The sequence below is a fragment of the Dromiciops gliroides genome, chromosome 3, assembly GCF_019393635.1.
Source record: "Dromiciops gliroides isolate mDroGli1 chromosome 3, mDroGli1.pri, whole genome shotgun sequence".
Taxonomy (NCBI): domain Eukaryota; kingdom Metazoa; phylum Chordata; class Mammalia; order Microbiotheria; family Microbiotheriidae; genus Dromiciops; species Dromiciops gliroides.
The window spans coordinates 642,150,484-642,168,739 of record NC_057863.1 but is presented as its reverse complement, the minus strand read 5'-3'; the positions used below and the strand labels follow the sequence as shown (position 1 = coordinate 642,168,739).

At 46.6% G+C, this 18,256-nt stretch overlaps 1 protein-coding gene across 1 annotated transcript; it reads right to left on the bottom strand.

Annotated features, from left to right (window-relative positions):
- Nucleotides 1–9,483: 9,483 nt before the first annotated feature.
- SBSN (suprabasin) lies at nucleotides 9,484–14,612 on the bottom strand. Its single transcript, XM_043997381.1, has 4 exons — nucleotides 13,280–14,612; nucleotides 11,497–11,562; nucleotides 11,279–11,323; nucleotides 9,484–9,917 (listed from the first exon to the last, which is right to left on the bottom strand). Exons 1-4 carry the CDS (start codon nucleotides 14,600–14,602, stop codon nucleotides 9,894–9,896), a joined length of 1,458 nt encoding a protein of 485 aa, XP_043853316.1. The 5' UTR covers nucleotides 14,603–14,612; the 3' UTR covers nucleotides 9,484–9,893.
- Between the last annotated feature and the right edge of the window lie 3,644 nt (nucleotides 14,613–18,256).

The following is an 18,256-nucleotide window of genomic DNA, read 5'->3' as shown; positions in this document are numbered from 1 at the left end:
TCAAGAGAGAGATCAGGGCCGGATAAGTAGATCTTAGAATCATCAGCATAGAGCTGATGAGATCATTAAGTGAAGTAGTATGGAAGGAGAAGAGAAGAGGGTCTAGGATAAAGAGCCATGTGGGCTTGACCTGGGCAAAGATCCAGCAATAGAGACAGAGGAGGAGATCAGATAAATAGGTATAGGAGGAGAACCCAGAGAGAGTACCAAAGAGCAGAGGATGATCCACAGTGTCCCAGGCACTGTGTGAGAGGTCAAGACAAAAAAAGCTATTGGTCACTTTAGAGAGTGCAGTTTTGGGGGAATAGTGAGGTCAGCAGCCAGACCGTAGAAAGTCAGAAAGGAAATGGAGACCTTGATTGGAGACAACCTTCTCAAGGACTAAGCTAAGTTGTTGTATCTCATACACAGTATTTCATCTCCTTTCTCACCTACATTTTAAAATCCCTACCTCCCTCAAGAGCCACCTCTGGAATGAAGTCATTTCTCTGCACCTCTCTCCCTTAATACTAGTGCCACTCTCCAAATTATTTGGCATTTATTCTGCATGTACTTTATATTTACATACACGTATGTATGGGTTATGCCCCTTGGTAGAATATAAGCCCAAGGGAAGAACTAATTATTTTTCATTTCCAATACCATCTGGTAGAGTTGGTCAGTCAACAAGTATTTATCAGGCACTTGCTATATACCAGGCACTGGGCTGAGCACTGGAAATCCAAATCCAAATGGAAAGAAAGCCAGACCCTGTCTGCCCTCAAGGAGCTTACATTCTTTTTTTTTTTTTTGGTTTTATGAGATATTTTATTTTTTCCGTTACATGTAAAGATAGTTCTCAACTTTTGTTTATACATGCTTTACAAGGAGCTTACATTCTAATGGATGAATAAAAGGTCACCCTCAAAGCTAGGGAGACCTGGAGCCAGGTCTTCTTTCTGTCATCCTGACTGTGTGATCCTGGGTAAATCAGAGCCTCTCAGTGCTCAAGGGGTCTTCTATAGTGAAAAGATGTAGAGAAGATGTCAGCCTGCTTTGGTAAGGGCGCTGTCCACACCCAGGTGTTCCCTAGACTAAGGAAATCATATTCTAGTCCCTATCCCCAGTGCTTCCCTTGTGTGTCTTGATAAATGTCTGTCGGTTGATTGAATAGTTGATTGGTTAGTATGCTGGTTGCTTCTCTCTCTCTCTCCCTCTCTCTCTCTCCCCCCTTTCTTTCTCTCTCTTTCTCTCTCCCCACTATTTTCCCCCTTCTCTGGATCAGGGTCTCACCTCCCAAGATTCCCAAACATGACCTCCTCTTCAACTACTGCTATCCCAGCCTATAAAGTTGTTTTCATTGTCCTCTGAATATTACCTGCTTGGAGAATTCTGGTGTCCAGGAAGGCCCTGGGAATAAAGTGTCATTGTGATGGCATTTGGGCTGCTCTTGGCCAAGGGAATAGGACAGGGAGTGAAGAAGCGAGTAGGTGGAGCAGCCACCCTGGGGATGGAGTGGGAGGAAAGGAGGGAAGTAGGGAGTGGACCTCTGCATCCTGTTTATCCATTCATAGAGGGGGCATGGGTGTGAACTTAAAACTGCCCCGTGAGGGGTGGGTCAGCTCAAAACAATCCCCCATCTTCCAATATCCCTCAGGGGCAGAACAGTGCAGGGACCCAAAGCCTGTTAGGGCTCTGGGAGGATTATCAAAGGAATGAGGTCAGACCAGTGCCCTCCAACTAACTCTTTGGCCCTGTGAGGACTTAAGGGCAGAGTTCCCTCTCATAGTTCTCCTCTCCCAGGACCCAAGCATCAGACCCCCCACACACCTCCCCCAGGCTTTTCACCTTCCCCCACAGCTCATAGCATTTCCTTGGCAGATGGTCCTGTCCCTGTCCCTTCCATTTGGCACTCATTGATAGCACTGAGAATCATAGTCATGTCAGAATGTGTGTCTCCCTATCTGTGTCGCAGTAACATAGAAATAAACAGAGAGAGAGAGAGAGAGGTCACCATGCTGGGAGGCAACTCTTTCTCTCAGTGTCTTTTTTCTTTCTCTGACCCTGGCTCTGACTATGTTGATATATCAAGATGGAGGCCTGTTTCCTTTTTCCATCTAGGGGCATCCCATCATAGAGGCACTTTTTTGATGTGCTTTTTAAATGCTCTTTTCTTCCTTTTTTCCACCTTTCTGTTACTTCCCAAGGCCTTCTTCTACATCCCATCCTTTATAGAACATTTCCAGACCTCAAATTATACTACAAAGCATTAATCATCCAAGCTCTTTGGCATTGTTTTAAAAATAGAAAGGTATAGCAACAGGCAATCTAGATAAGGGATAACCAGAAGCAACTGGACTCAATAACCCAGTGCCCAATAAACACAGGAACTTAGATAACCTAGAAAAAAACTTCCTATTTGACAAGAACCGAAGGAAAAACAGGAAAGCATTTGGCAGAAATTAGGTTTAGACCAACCTATTACACCATATCCCATAATAAGCTCATAGGGATATTAGATATTAAGGTCATATTACAAAACATGGGCAGCTAGGTGGCAAAGTAGATAGAGCACCAGCCTTGGAGTCAGGAAGACTCATCTTCATGAATTCAAATCCAGCCCCAGACACTTATTAGCTGTGTGACCCTGGACAAGTCATTTAACCCTGGTTTCCTCAGTTTCCTCATCTGTCAAATGAGCTAGAGAAGGAAATGGCTAAACCACTATGGTATCTTTGCCAAGAAAACCCCAAGTGGGGTCATGAAGAGTTGGGCCAGACTGAAACAACTCAACAACAACAACAACAACAATGTGGGAAGAATTCTTAACCAAACAAGGGATAGAGGCAATCACAAAAGATAAAATAGATTTTGTAATTGTGATTATACAGAAGTCTCTCTTATAACAAATACATATAATCAAGCAAAGCAAAGCAACACATTGGCTACATCAGAAAATAAGTGCCTTCCCTTCCTCCCTTCTTGTAGAGATGGAAACTATGAGTGTGGAGCAGTGCATAGACTGTCAGGTATAATGAATGGATTACTTGTTTTTTACTGAAATGCTTTTTTTTTTTTCCTTTCTTCAGTCTTTGTTTCAAGTGATGCTTTCCTGGGGAGGGAAAGAGGGAATATGTTAAAATGAAGGTGATATAAAGAAAATATCAACAAAGTGAGTTTTTTAAAAAGAGAAAAACCATAAAAGAAAATTTTCCTTCATTTACCACTTATTCCCACCACCTCCTTGCCAATGGGTGGGAGCCTACCTTCACCCTTAGGTGCTCTGATGTCATGGGAGGTCATTGTATTGATCAGGGTTCTGAAGTCTCCCAGGGTGGTTTTAGGCTGTTGTGTCCTTTGTGTATGTAAATTGTTGTCCTGGTTCTGCTTCCTTTGCTTTGCATCAGTTCATACTAGTCTTTGCAAGTGTCCCTGAATCCTTCCCATTTCTCCTTTCTCACAGCACCATAATATTTCCCCATATTCATATGCCACAGCTTATTCGGCTGTTCCCATTCTCAGTACATCCACTACAGAAAGTGCTGCTAGAAACATTTCAATATCTCTGGAACAAGGATCTGTGTTCAGTCTTGCAGTCCATGCTGCAGGTAGGTCTTCCCAACCACCAAGACCAGGCAAGCTAATTAGATGTTACATTGCATCATTCTTGGTTTACAACTACAAGTGGTGAGTAAAAGTGTGGGGAGGCCTGCGTTGGGGTAGGGATTAGGTGAATTTAAAACCCTGAGGGATGAGAGAATTTCGACCCCTCCGAGCCTACCCATCTTACTCAAAAGGCCAGGATCTCTGCTGGAGAGAGGAGACCCTAACCCTAGGTCAGAACTCATTCCAGACAGAACAATCACTCACTAAAGGGCTTTGATTCCCTGGACCCCTCAGGGACCATCCTGCTATTTCCACATATCCCAGTAATACATGAGATTCACACACACACACACACACACCCTATAGACACACCTCAGATTTCAGTTTTTCCCTGAGATGGACTTTCTATCTGTTTCTACTACTTTTGTTGCTTCCGAGGGCGTGGTAGGAGGGGGTGAGGTCAGTAGGGGAAGACTGGAGATTGTCCTGGAGGAGGTTAGTATAGAGAAAATTGTAAAGTATGGATGGGCAGCTAGGTGGTGCAGTGGAGAGAGCACCGGGTCTATAGTTAGGAAGACTCATCTTCCTGAGTTCAAATCTGGCTTCAGACACTTACTAGCTGTGTGACCCTGGGCAAGGTACTTTACCCTGTTTGCCTCAGTTTCCTAATCTGTCAAATAATTTGGAGAAGAAAATGGCAAACCATGCCAATATCTTTGCCGAGAAAACCCCAAATGGGGGTCACAGAGAGTCGGACGTGACTGAAACAACTGAACCACAACAAAACAAGGATAGAATGAGCAACAAAGCCAGCTATTGCTCCTATTTTCAAGGGAGCTGAAGTGCTAGAGCCCTTGCAAATGCAAGGCCAGGGCATGCTGGGATTAGCTCTAGCTCACTCAAAATTTTGCATGTGAACATTTACATCTCAGAAAAGGACAAATGCTACAACAGGGTTTGTTTGATGGTTTTGTTCATCATCTAGATTTAAGAATGATGGAAATGCCAGTAATGCAAATTAAACTGAAAAGTATGTCATGCATAGATTTTTTTTGAGGGGGGAGGAGAGTTGGTTGTTAAATATTTACCAGCACTCCCCTAATACAAAGGGGAAAGTTAGGAATTTAGAATAAGAAAACTGGGGGCAGCTAGGTGGTGCAGTGGATAGAGCACTGGCCCTGGATTCAGAAGGACCTGAGTTCAAATCCGGCCTCAGACACTTGACACTTACTAGCTGTGTGACCTTGGGCAAGTCACTTAACCCTCATTGCCCCGCGCCAAAAAAAAAAAAAGAAGAATTAAAAAAAAAAGAATCAGAAAACTTAGGTTTGGATAACAGCTCTGTTACCTAATACCCTATGTGATCTGGAGCAAACCACCTTTCTGGGCCTCAGTTTCCCCATTTGTAAAGTTATGGACTTGGACTAGACTCTAGGAGCATAGATTTAGAGCTGAGAGGGACTTCAGAGGACATTTAGTCCAACCTCCTCTTTTTGCAAGAGGGTAAACTGAGGCCCATACCCCAAACCAGGATTTGAACTTTAGGTTCTCTGCCTCTAGAACCACCTCTCTAAAGCCCTTGCCGGCTTTGAATCTGGAATCCTACAGATGGTGTCTACAGCCTCTGGGTCTGGCTGCCGTCTGGGTGTCTCTTGTGAACCTGTCTATATACCTGCTCAATAGAAGTCTCACTGGTCCTCCCTCCCTGCCCTTCTGGCATCCTCCAGTTTCAACACAGATTCCTCAGGGGCGGGGTAAGTTCTTACTGTTATTATGCCAATAACATACTATTCATTTGTTTCATTTTGAGACACTTCTCCACCTATGAGCACTGGAGTAAGGTTCAGAAGACCTTGGTTCAAAGCCTGACTTTGGGCAAGTCCCTCTAAAGCCCTGTGCCTCAGTTTCCTCTTCTGTAAAATGAAGGAGTTGAAGCAGGGGACCACTAAGGTCTAATACGCCCGAGCAGCAGGATTTGAACCCACATCCTCTGACTCCAGAGCCAACCTATGACCCCCACCCATCCAGGGAAGACAAAGACAGAGAAGGTTGCAGGGGAGGAAAGAGATCGGCTAAATGACGGTCAGTGAGAAAGATTTATAAGGACCTTCTGCATACCAGGCAGTTTAAGAGGTGCTGAGGTTACAGAGACAGCCATGAATCACTACCTGCCCTGAAGAGCTTGCATTTAATTGGGAGAAGCAACAGAGAAGTTCATCAACATTAACACAAGGCATTTGGGAGGAGGAGACCAGCAGTTGTCCTGGGGGAAGAGGGGAAACATCAGGGGGGAAATCCTTATGTAAGAGATGGTATTTGACCTGAGCTTTGAAGGACACCGGGGATTCTGAGAACAAGTCGGAGAGGGGAAACCTCTGGTGTGTTGGAAAAACTGCAAAACTGCAGCTAGGGGGCATCATGGTGCATAGAGTGCCTGGCCTGGAGTCAAGAAGGCTCATCTCCCTGAGTTCAAATCTGACCTCAGATGCTTACTAGCTGTGTGACCCTGGGTGAGTCACTGAACCCTGTTTGCCTCAGTTTCCTTATCTGTAAAATGGCCTGGTGAAGGAAATGGCAAACCGCTCCAATATCTTTGCCAAGAAAACCCCAAATGGGATCACGAAGAGTTGGACATGACTGAAATGACTCAACAAAAATGGAGGATGGAATAGAAAGAGGAGAGAAGAAAAACCAACTGTGAGTCTGTTGCAAAAGAGAGGAAATGAGGACCTTATGAATTGAGAGAAGACAAATGTAATCAATAAAAATTAGGATTTAGGGGGCAGCTAGGTGGTGCAGTGGATAAAGCACTGTCCCTGGATTCAGCAGGACCTGAGTTCAAATCCTCAGACACTTTACACTTTTTAGCTGTGTGACCCTGGGCAAGTCACTTAACCCTCATTGCCCTGCCAAAAATAAAAAATAAAAAAAGGATTTATCCTACATGTGTCTTCTTTGTACCTTGTTGTTTGCATGCTGTGTCTGTCATTAGAATGTGAGCTCCTTGAGGTCAGGTACTATCTTTTGCCTTTCTTTATATCCCCAGGATTTACCACAGTGCCTGGCAAATTGTTGTTGTTGTTCAGTCGTTTTAGTCACATCTGACTCTCCATGACCCCATTTGGGGTTTTCTTGGAAAAGACACTGGATCGGTTTGCCATCTCCTTCCCCAGCTCATTTTACAGATGGGGAAACTGAGGCCAGCAGGTTGCAGTGACTTGCTCAGGGTCACATAGCTAGTAAAGTGTCTGTGGCCAGATTTGAACTGAGGAAGATGAGTCTTCCTGACTCCAGGCCTGGGGCTCTACCACTAGCTGCCCACCTGGCAAGTAGTAGGTGCTTAATAAATGCTTGTTGACTGACTTCCCTAATAATCCACAATACAGTTGCCTGATTTTCTTAGACTGTGAGCTCCATGAAGCCAGAGACCATATCTTAGCTAAACCTTTTGTCTCCCCCAACCTCTCCCGGAATTGGAACCCGGGTCCTCTGACTCCCTAGCCCATATTCTTTCACTGTCTGGTTGTCCTCTGCACTCAAAAGCACCTAAATATATTTACTACTATTGAAGAATTGCTTGAGAGTGTCATCCCCCTCAAAAACAAAACAAAAATAAAAAATAAGAAAAGCAGGCAGCTAGGTGGTGCAATGGATAAAGCACTGGCCCTGGATTCAGGAAGACCTGAGTTCAAATACTGCCTCAGACACTTGACACTTACTAGCTGTGTGACCCTGGGCAAGTCACTTAACCCTCATTGCCCTGCCCAAAAACAAAAATAAAACAAAATAAAATAAAAATGAGAGTGTCATCTCTCACAACATTGGGCTCACATATAGGGGGATCATAAGGTCAGGGCTTGGGATCCCACCCAAACTCACAGAATTAGCATTGGAAATAGAAGAGACCTTCATCTTTGCCTCAGTTAAACCCTTCATGTTAGAGAGGAGGAAACAAAAAACCCTATCTGAGCTGAGTGAGTTGCCTGAGTTCACCCAGGTCTACTAAATAAGATTACCAAGACTGAAACACAAGTCTTCTGCATCTGAATTCAACTTCTTTCCACTGTGACAATGTGTGAGATAGTCAATTCACTCATTTGGCTGGTGAGGAAAGGAAGGAAGGAAGGGAAAGAGAGAAAGAAAGAAGGAAAGAGAAAGAGTGAAAAAAGAAAGGGAAGAAAAAGAAAAGAAGAAATGAAGGAAGGAAAAGAAAGAAAGAAAGAAAGAAAGAAGGAAGGAAGGCAGGAGAGAGAAAAAGGAAAGAAAGAGAAAAGGAGAAAGGAAGGAAGGAAAAGAGAGAAAAAGAGAAGGAAATAAAGAGGAAGGAAAGAATAAAGAAAAAGGAAGAAAGAAAGAAAGAAAGAAAGAAAGAAAGAAAGAAAGAAAGAAAGAAAGAAAGAAAGAAAGAAAGAAAAGAAAGAGAAGGAAGGAAGGTGTCTCAAAAATGACTCTGGCCCAAACTCTGCCCCTTTTCCAGGAATGAGGGCTCTTATTCCACCCAACCCCAGAAAGGTATTCAAAGAAGAGCTGTTCAGAGAAACCTGGGAAGATTCATTTGAAATGCTCGTAGCTAGGTAGTGCTTCAAGGTTTGCAAAGGACTTATTTGAGCTTCACAACAATCCTATGAGGTATCACCCCTTTGCAGGTGAGGAAACTGAGGCTCCAGGAGTTGATTTGCCCAGTTCTTAAATGTCTGGTTGCAGGTCCTGAATTCTTTTCACAGATTGAAGTGAATACAACCAGGGGAGAGCAATTTATACAATGACAACAGTATATTGTAAAGGAAAATAACTTTGAACAACTTGGAAGGTCTGGCTGATGCCATGACCAACAACTCCCAAAGGCCAACAACAGACCAGATTCCCTTCCTCTTCCCAAAGAAGTCGTAGGGATTTTGAACCTCAGAAGCCACCCAGGCCAATGCTTCCATTTTTGATCTAGGGAAACTGAGGTGGCATTTGAACTCAGGTCCTCTGAATCCTGAGTCTGGGTTCTTTCACTTACTCCAAAGTCCAAAGTGGCTGACAGATTGTAGATGTGGAATGAGATATATGTTTGGATACATGGCCCAGTGAGCACAATGTTTTTGTTTATACCTATTGATCAGAAGGGACAGCTTTCACTTGGGGGAGGGGAGAAAGAAATGCAAAATTTAAAAAGCAAAGAAAGGGATGTCAAGGAAACATTTTTAAAACACTCGGAAGAGAACAGAAAAAAGTTGAGAAGGAGATCCAGAAGCAAGGCAGCTAGGTGGCGCAGTGGATAAAGCACTGGATAAAGCAGTGGATTCGGGAGGACCTGAGTTCAAATCTAACCTCAAACACTTGACACTTACTAGCTGTGTGACCCTGGGTAAATCACTTAACCCTCATTGCCCCACCCAATCAATCAATCAATCAATCAATAGATGATATAATATAGTTTAAAATGGGGTAGCTAGGTGGCTCTGCAGTGGATAAAGCACTGACCCTGGAGTCAGGAAGACCTGAGTTCAAATGCAGCCTCTGACACTTCCTAGCTGTGTGACCCTGGGCAAGTCACTTTACCCTGTTTGCCTCAGTTTCCTCATCTGAAAAACAAGCTGGAGAAGGAAATGGAAAACCACTTCTGCATCTCTTCCAAGAAAACCCCAAATGGGATCACAAAGAGTCGGACATAACTGAAATGACTGAGCAACATACTTTAAAAAGCCAAGCTCTGCATAACAGAGATTCATGGTTTCGTGTACATATGAGAGGCATTCCCAGTTTTTTTTCAATCTCTGTAACCCTGTATCTTTCAGTAGAACCTTCCTGAAATATGAAATGTAAAAGGAAATAAATTCTAGAGTTTTCCAAGCAGATTCACGCAAGAAACCAAATAGGGTAATTTTCATAAAGAAAACTTTATTGAGTCCATAACATTTTTAGTATCATACAGTCATTAAGTGTAAATTTTTTTTACTAACTGATACTACTCTGGGTATATTTAAATAGGATAATACAGTTATTTACCAGATATTCCCTCTACTTCCTTAACAAGCTTTTCAAACCCATTGCAGGTACACACACCCTGGTATGTGGAAATGCTTGCATTTAAGTTCATAATAAAAAAAAGGAAAATGTTAAAAGACAGAAAGGGGGAGTGAGTACCAGTTTATCAAGTTTATTAACAATCCCCCTGGCCCCACTCCTTGTGTCCTGGAAGTTATCTTTCCCCTCCCCATCCACCCCTGACACAGCACTCTCCCCTCCAAGTTCTCCACAAACACTCTGAAGATCAGTCTGTGAGTCCTGCTCAGCACAGCTGACAAAGCCCATCAGTCAGTTCATGGGTTGATGTTGACGATGCTCTGGGAAGAAAAAGGAGAGAACAGTCATGAGGGCTGCGTCCAAAGGAGACAGACAGATATATGGAGAGACTTGGGGAAAACACAAAGGAAATGGAGCCAGAGGTAGAAACAGACCTCAACGCTGTGGCCTGGCCTGGCTCATGGGGGCTTTGGAGTACGGGGGGAAAGGGGTGTGTGATAGACTGATAAAATAGACAAGAACTGGACTTTTGAGGCAAAGAGGGAACTGTTGAGTGTTGAGTTCAGAAGCCATAACACACGGGGATGGAAGAGATTGTCTTACTCTTATAAATAATGATAATGATAAAGGCTAATTACATAGCACTTACTATGTGTCAGGCACTGTGCTAAGTACTTTAAAATTATTATCTCATCTGATCCTCACGTACTATTATTATCCCCATTGTACAGATGAGAAAACTGAGGTTAAGTGCCATGCTCAGAGTCACACATCTGGTGAGTGTCTGAGGTTGGATCTCAGGTCTTCATGATGAAACGCTGTTCTAGGTGTTGGGGTTACATAGAGTGTGCGTCATTTCTACTAGTTCTGTCCTTAAGAGCTGAGCAGTTGGGGGAGGAGGGAGGCCCCAGTGTCCTGGGTGGAAGAGGGGGGAAGGGACAGGCTGATGGAGAGGGATGAATTTGTCCCCTTTGCCTTGCATGACCTGTCCTCCCCCTACCCTCATCTCAGGCAGCTGATAGAAAAGGGGGAAGCTTTGCTCAATTGCAAAGAGCCAGAGTATCCCTTTGGGAACACAGTGAGGGAGAGAGGGATGGAGCAGGGAGCTTGGTACAAGGAATAAGAGGAGGACTCGCCTCCACCTAGGAAAGAACAGAGACCCCAGTGCTTAGCAGCTATTGGCTGGGGGAATGAATCAAAGATGACAGAGAAAAAAAAGCTAACAGAGTGTAAGATCTGTGGGGGCAGGGATTGCCTGACTTTTATATTTCTGTCCCCTGTGCCTAGTGTGGTGGTTGGCATATAGTAGGAACTTAATAATTGATGAATTGATTGAAATCTTCTATGGATGATCCTAAGGCTAGGGGTGAAGGAAAAAGGTTTGTGGACTCCAGGAAGGTAAGGGAAACACATTGGCAAATGGCCAGATTGGTCCAAATTGGTCCTTCTATGGCTAAATAATGGGTGTGGACCCCAAGTGGTCTTGTCACCCAACTCTCATCCTGACCTTAGGAGACTGTGGGAGGTAACCGAAGGGTGCATAGTGATAACCCCAAACTGAAAGTGGAAAGATGAGAATGGGAGCTATTCCTTGGTGAAGGGGGGAGGAGGGGAGGCAGGGAGACCCTCTGCCCTCAGGAAATTCCTATCAAACAAGAGAGGATAGAGTGACAATACTTACTTTCCAAAGAGCTGGCAAGTTGATGAAGGGCATGTTGGCCGAGGCCTGGAAATTGAAGATCAAGAGTTAACCCCCTCAGCTTTCTTCTGGTCATCCTCTGCTGCCTGGCCTGCTAGCCCCCTTTCATCTCCCCAGGACTCAGGGCCCCTTTGCCCTCCTCCTGCCTCCCTTTCCCTTCCCTCTTTCTAGAGTTCAAGCCTTTGCAAGGGAGAACTTACCCCAGAGTTCAAGGGTGTGACTCCTGCCCCGCTGCCGCTGCCGTGCTGACCAGCTCCTCCATGACCCTGAGGGTAAAACCCAAACCACATTAGGGTCCCTTAGTCTCCTCGGGGGCCCAAACCTTTGGTAGAAGACCCCTCTCCATTTAGGGGAAGCTGGAGCATACAAAGTAAGAAAGCTTTCCCCCATGGTCTGGTTGCACCAAGTCAGGCAGGTATTACTGGAGGGTTGAGAAATGGGCTTCTCTCAGAGTTAAGAAGAGAGGCTCCCTCCTCCATCCAAGGTTCATCCCCAACATCCCACCTTGACTTCATTCTTGGTAGAAGAGAGAATGGAAGGGGGCAGCTAGGTGTTGCAGTGGATAGAGCACTGGCCCTGGAGTCAGGAGGACCTGAGTTCAAAGCCAGCCTCAGACACTTAACACTTACTAGCTGTGTGACCTTGGGCAAGTCACTTAACCCCAATTGCCTCACCCCCCCCCAAAAAAAAGAAGAGAGAATGGAGACAATGGCCAGATACCAGGACCCCAGAGTTGGTATCAAACCTAACTCAGCTATAAATATCCCAACCCAAGACTACCTCCATCTCTAAACCTAGCCTTGTCCTTCTCCCTATCCCTATTCCTTGGGTGATTCCACTCCCCCAATCCCACTGCCACCAAACCTCATGACCCAACTCCAAATTTCCCCTAATCCCAGCCCTGTCCCTCTCTTTCTTAATCCCAAATTCTGAGTCAGTGCTCTCTCCCCCAGAGCCCTGCCCTATCTACACCTCCACTACTGGCCTCCTGCCTGGTGGCAGAAGCCAAGTCCTCGCCCCAAGATGCTGTCACCACCTTGTTAATCCCAATGACTGTCAACAACTAGAGAACGAGGATTAGAAATGCAGGCATCCAGTCCCCCAGCCGTTCACTCAATGTGGTAAATTCCTCTATCCCTTGTCCTCAAAAACTACACCTTTGGAAGCATTTCTGCTTTCCCTTCAGCACCAGCCACCGTTCTCCCTTCCCTTTCCCTAGGAAGCCCTCCCTCACTGACCTTTCAGCTCTGATCTTTCTCCTACTCCTGATTCCCCAGGACACTTAACAGAATCGGTTTGTATCATGTTGTGTAATTGTGTGATGTCTCACGTGTTTTCTGCCTCGCCCATTAGACCTTGCTAATTAATTATCTAGATCAGCAGCTCCCTGAAGGTGGGGTCATATCTCCCCCTACCTCCTTGCCCAAAGATCTAGCCCCAAATTCAGAGCAGCTTCTGTCACGAGACAAAGAGCTGGGGAGGGGAGAGAAGGGAAAGTAACCAATACAGTTTTTGAAGATGGGGGCAATCTTTAGGGTTGGGGGTGGGTGACTTTACAACCTGATCAAACTTCCTTCTGCTTTGTACCAGAGGGGCTTCTTAGAGTACTGTCTCAATTTCTCCTTTGACCCCGTCACACTTTACCTTGTATTCTTACTGGTAGAGTGTAAGCTCCTTGAGGGAAGGTGTTATATTATTTTTAAAACCTTTGTATCTATCGCCAGTGCTTTGCATATAGTTGGCATTCAATAAATGGTTGCCAAATGAGCTAGGGAGAGGACAGTAGGAATCAGCTTGGTTGTACAACCCACAGGAGGCTGTGGGGAGGGGTGGGAAAGGGAGGTAGTAGAAGAGTAATCCCCTAGCCTTTCTACCATTCATGGAGGAAGCAGCCATGTGGATTTTCCCGATCTGTTCAATGTTGAACCTCTCCTTCCCTCAGCTATCCCAGAACCCCAATTTTCCCCACCCTTGTTCACCTACATTCAGCAGCTGGTTGGCCTCCTTGCCGGCTTGGTTGACCCCATGGTGGACATCCTCCTTGACTTTCTCCAGTTCCTTCCCAGCTTGCCCAGCAGCATGGTTGACCCCTTGGTTAAACTTGTCCACCTCCTTCCCAGCCTGCCCAGCAGCATGGTTGATCCCTTGGTTAACCTTCTCTATCTCCTTCTCTGCCTGCCCAGCAGCATGGTTAACCCCTTGGCCAAACTTGTCTACCTCCTTCTCTGCCTGCCCAGCAGCATGGTTGACCCCTTGGCCAAACTTGTCTACCTCCTTCCCAGCCTGCCCAAAAGCATTGTTGACCCCTTGACCAAACTTGTCTGCCTCCTTCCCAGCCTGCCCAAAAGCATTGTTGACCCCTTGGCCAAACTTGTCTACCTCCTTCCCTGCCTGTCCAACAGCATGGTTGACCCCCTGACCAAACTTGTCTGCCTCCTTCCCAGCCTGTCCAAAAGCATGGTTGACCCCTTGTCCAAACTTGTCTGCCTCTTTCCCGGCCTGCCCAGCAGCATAGTTGACCCCTTGGCCAAACTTGTCTACCTCCTTCCCTGCCTGTCCAACAGCATGGTTGACCCCCTGACCAAACTTGTCTGCCTCCTTTCCAGCCTGTCCAAAAGCATGGTTGACCCCCTGACCAAACTTGTCTGCCTCCTTCCCAGCCTGTCCAAAAGCATGGTTGACCCCTTGGCCAAACTTGTCTGCCTCTTTCCCGGCCTGTCCAGCAGCATAGTTGACCCCTTGGCCAAACTTGTCCACCTCCTTCCCGGCCTGCCCAGCAGCATAGTTGATCCCTTGGTCAAACTTGTCCGCCTCCTTCCCGGCCTGCCCAACAGCATGGTTGATCCCTTGGCCAAACTTGTCTACCTCCTTCCCGGCCTGCCCGACAGCATGGTTCACATCTTGGATGCCCTTGTCCACTTCCTTCCCGGCGTGGTTGAGCCCATGGTTGGCGCCTTGGATCATTTTCTCTGTCTCCTTCCCTGCCTGCCCAGCAGCATGGTTAGTTCCATGGGCCAGTTGGTCCAGACTGTGGTTGATCCCTTGGACGCCTTTGTCTACCTCCCTGCTAGCCTCTTTCCCAATGCTGCTAAGGCCGTTGAAAACTTTCTCTACTTCTCTGCCAGCTTGAGTGATCCCATGGTTGATGCCATCCAGGGCCTTGCCCACCTCCCTTTCAGCATTGCTCAGCCCATGGTTGATGCCCTCAATGACCTTCCCAAAGGGGTCATTTTCAGCTGTCCAGCCAGGTAAGGCCCCCAACAGCAGCAAGAAGGAGCAAGTGCAGACTAAGGTGGCAGGATGCATGTTGGTAGGGTGCTGGGGATTGCAGAGAGGAGCTAATGAGGCTAGGCTGCTATTTATCCTCCTGCCTCCCCTCCCTATTCCACTCCCCCATGACTCAGCTACCCCATGAGACAGTTGCTGGTCCCCATTGAAGGGTGGTGTTTCCCAGGGAGATTTCAGGTTGAGCAATGGGAAGGAGGAGGGGGAGGGGTGAGTCACATTGCAAGAGGTTCCAGGCATCCAAGATTCTGACCCAGCAAGGGTCCCTCCACCCCCGGACCCAAATGTCTGACCTTCCAACCTCCACCTCTTCTCATTTCCTCCCACAACTCAGGCATCCTGTCACTCCTGTTGGTTCCTGATTCTTTCTCCCACTTTCAGTCCCCCTCCCCTCCTAGAATCCAGGTACCTCACTCCCTCTAGCATGTGGGTCTCCTCCCTAGGACCCAGATTCTTGGCCTTTTAGCCCCCACCCTTCCCATTACCTGCCCATGACAAAGTCATCTTGTTCTCCTCCCAGTTTCAAGTACCCTGAGCTACCAGGATCTGGATGTTCCAGACCCCACCCCACCATCCCCATCTCCTACTTCCCTATCAGAACCAAACTATTCAATTCCCAAATCGTGGGAGAATCAGAAGAGATGCAATGATTAGTGTAGAGACACTGGGGTTTTCAAAGATTGGAAGGACCCTTAAGAAGTACAGGGGAAGATTCAGGAGAAGCCAAGATAAATGCCAGCAGCATTTCTTCTTACGTCTTCTCAAAGTACTGGGAAGTGAGATGGAGGGTAGGATGTCTAAGTTCCCAGATGCAGGGTCTACTGGGGAGGGATGGGAGAGGGGGTTCACATAGTAGAATATGAATACCATTCCCTTGCCAGGACCCAGGCATCCTGCCTCCCAACCCTAGGGCAAGGGCAGGAGAGCTGATTTTGATCAAGCTGAGAGCAGACGCAGTGTCTCCTGAAAATCCGGTTGGGGTGCCCATGGGGAGGGGCTAGAAACCTGGGATAGCAGAAGGATGTCAGAGGCAGAACTGGGCTGGGGGCCAGTGAGCCCAAACTTCCTGCTCTCCTCACCTCAGGGCCTTCCCTAGATCCTTCCCAAGAATTCAGATGTTGTCATCCTGAGAGAGAATTAGATGAACTGGAGGAGTAGGAAAGAGATCTGGGAAATGGGAGGATGCTGAGGTTCAAGGACACAAGCTGGTCTGGGGACACTGAGTGAGGCAGGGAATGAGGATGGTTAGGGTGAGTTTGGGTGGATGGAAGAGGCTAAAGCATGAGCTCTGAGACTCTCTCAGTTATCCGCCCCAGCCAAGCATCCTAGCTAGGGATTGAATGAATGGCAGCTCTTAAAGCAAAACTATTGTGTTTCAGGAATGAAAGGCAAGACTCAGAACTGGAAACAAAGAATGGGGGAATTCATTTTTGGTGGGGAGGCCAGGGATGTGAGTCAGGGGGTAAGGGAGGTACAGGGTGTGAGTGAGTGGAGGTGGGGCAGCTATGTGCGTGGGGGTGGGCAGGTGTGTTTATTGTTCACGTGTTTGTATGTTATGTCCAAACAAGAGCAGCACAACCCCTTCCCTTCCTGGTATTCAAACAGCCTGCACCCTAGTCCTTTCCAAGGGACCCCCACTCTCCTCATAGAACCTAAGCAGTCTGTCACTCCCACTTTCTACGTAACTTTGGTAATGCGTTCTTTTCACTTATGTCAGTTTTCTTAGGGAGACATTTAAAAAATTTCATCACCTGGAGACCTAAAGTCAATCTTATGGGAGGAGAGAGCTCCAGGTGTGGCTTTTCTGTTCCTGAGTGATGACTGAAAGGGGATGGGGGTTGCCTATGCTGCCTCTTGTGACCTTTAGCTAGAGAAACCACAAAGAGCAAGAAGGTTGGGTGAAGGGGAGAGGAGAAATCAGTTCCTCAGGGATTTCCCAGACAGGCAGAGATGGAAGTGTTCCCTTGAGCTTGTCCACTTGTCCTTTTTCTTCTCCCTCCAGCACCCCATTTGTCTCTCAGTGTCCCCTCCTATTTCCCCTCACCTTTCCACAATCTCTCCCTATCTTCCTATCCCTCTGGCTCTATCACTATCCTTTTTGTTTGTTTCATATTCTTATATACTCTCTCTCCTCTCTCCTCTCTCTCCCACCCCCCCACTCTCTTCCCCGCTTCTTCTTTCCTCCTCCTCCCCCTCCTTCTTTTTCTGTTTCTGCTCTCCTCTCTCTCTCCCACTCCCCCCACTCTCTTCCCGCCTTCCTCCTCTCTCCATTCCCTTGAGCTTGTCTATTTTCTTCTCCCTCCAGCACCCTCATTTGTTTCTCACTGTCCTCTCCTATTTCCCCTCACCTTTCCACAACCTCTCCCTGTCTTCCTATCCCTCTGGCTTTATCGCTATCCTCTTCTCTCTCTCTCTCTCTCTCTCTCTCTCTCTCTCTCTCTCTCTCTCTCTCTCTCTCTCACTCTCTCTCTCCTCTATTTCTCTCTGTTCTTCCATTCAACTCAACACATTTATCATATGTAAGAGTGGGTAGGGAGATGCATCAACTTAAAGAAGAGAAACAACAGTTTCTGCCCTTAAGAACATTTCTACTGGGAGAGGGGAAGGTATGTCCCCCAACAAGTATAACCCAAAGACTCAAGGAAGGATGAGATGAGATCAATGAGGGATCCAGGCAAAGAGCCTGAAGAAATATGAGGAGGGAAAATTAAAGCTGGATCAGCAAAAAGAGTTCCCATTGAGTCAGAGGACCTGGGTGTGAATTCCCACTCCTTTGCTTACTTCCTGGTGGAATTTCCTGTAGGTCCTCTAAGGCTCAGTTTTCAAATCTGTTTTTTTTTTAAATGGAGGGTGAGACTAGATGATTTTTAAGGCTTCTTTCAGCTCTAAATCCTATGATTAAAGGGTCTAAAGTTGACTTTCAAAAGAAACAAAAGGAACCAAGATGGCAGAGTAGGAACAAGCCATACAGCTGAGCTCCCTTCCACAAAACAGACCTAGAAGATGCACCAGACCAAACTCTGTTGGATAAATGTAAAAAAAATCACAGTGAGTCATTTGTCCAGTCAAGGTCAGCATTGGGAGACTGTGGACACTGCAGGGAGGGGGACAGGAGCATGCCATTATAGAGCACTATTACCCTAGGAGAAACTTGCACCAGGGCAAGAGGCCCCAGACTGATACTGGGGTACCTTCAGACCCATACCAGGGACCTCAAAGGAAAGAAGTACCAAATGGTAGCTTTTCACTAACTACCAAGTTTTCAGTCACAGATCCAAGCTAAGTAAGCAGGGGACTGGGCAGGAGTGTGGAGAAGAGGAGACCTTCACATTCTTGGGTAAGGAGACCCCAAGCTAGGTTCCAAGAAAGGGAGTAAGTTCGGAAGCTACCAGAAGCAGCAATGGTATGGCTTACACCTCAGGAACAGAGGACCTACTCCAGTCTTCAGAAGAATAACTAGGGCAGGAATCCCAGACCAAAGTGGAGCCTACAATTATGTCACTCTGAACCAAAAGAGCTGGCTGGCAGGGGCAGAGTCCAGCAGCATTCCCTGTTGTACAGACCCAAACCCAGGTCAGGAATCTGCAGAGCTCAGATTGAGTAGTCAGACTTTGCCCTGGATCAGGCCCCTTTGGGAGCACTGGAAACCTATAGGACTCCAGCCTGTCCACAATG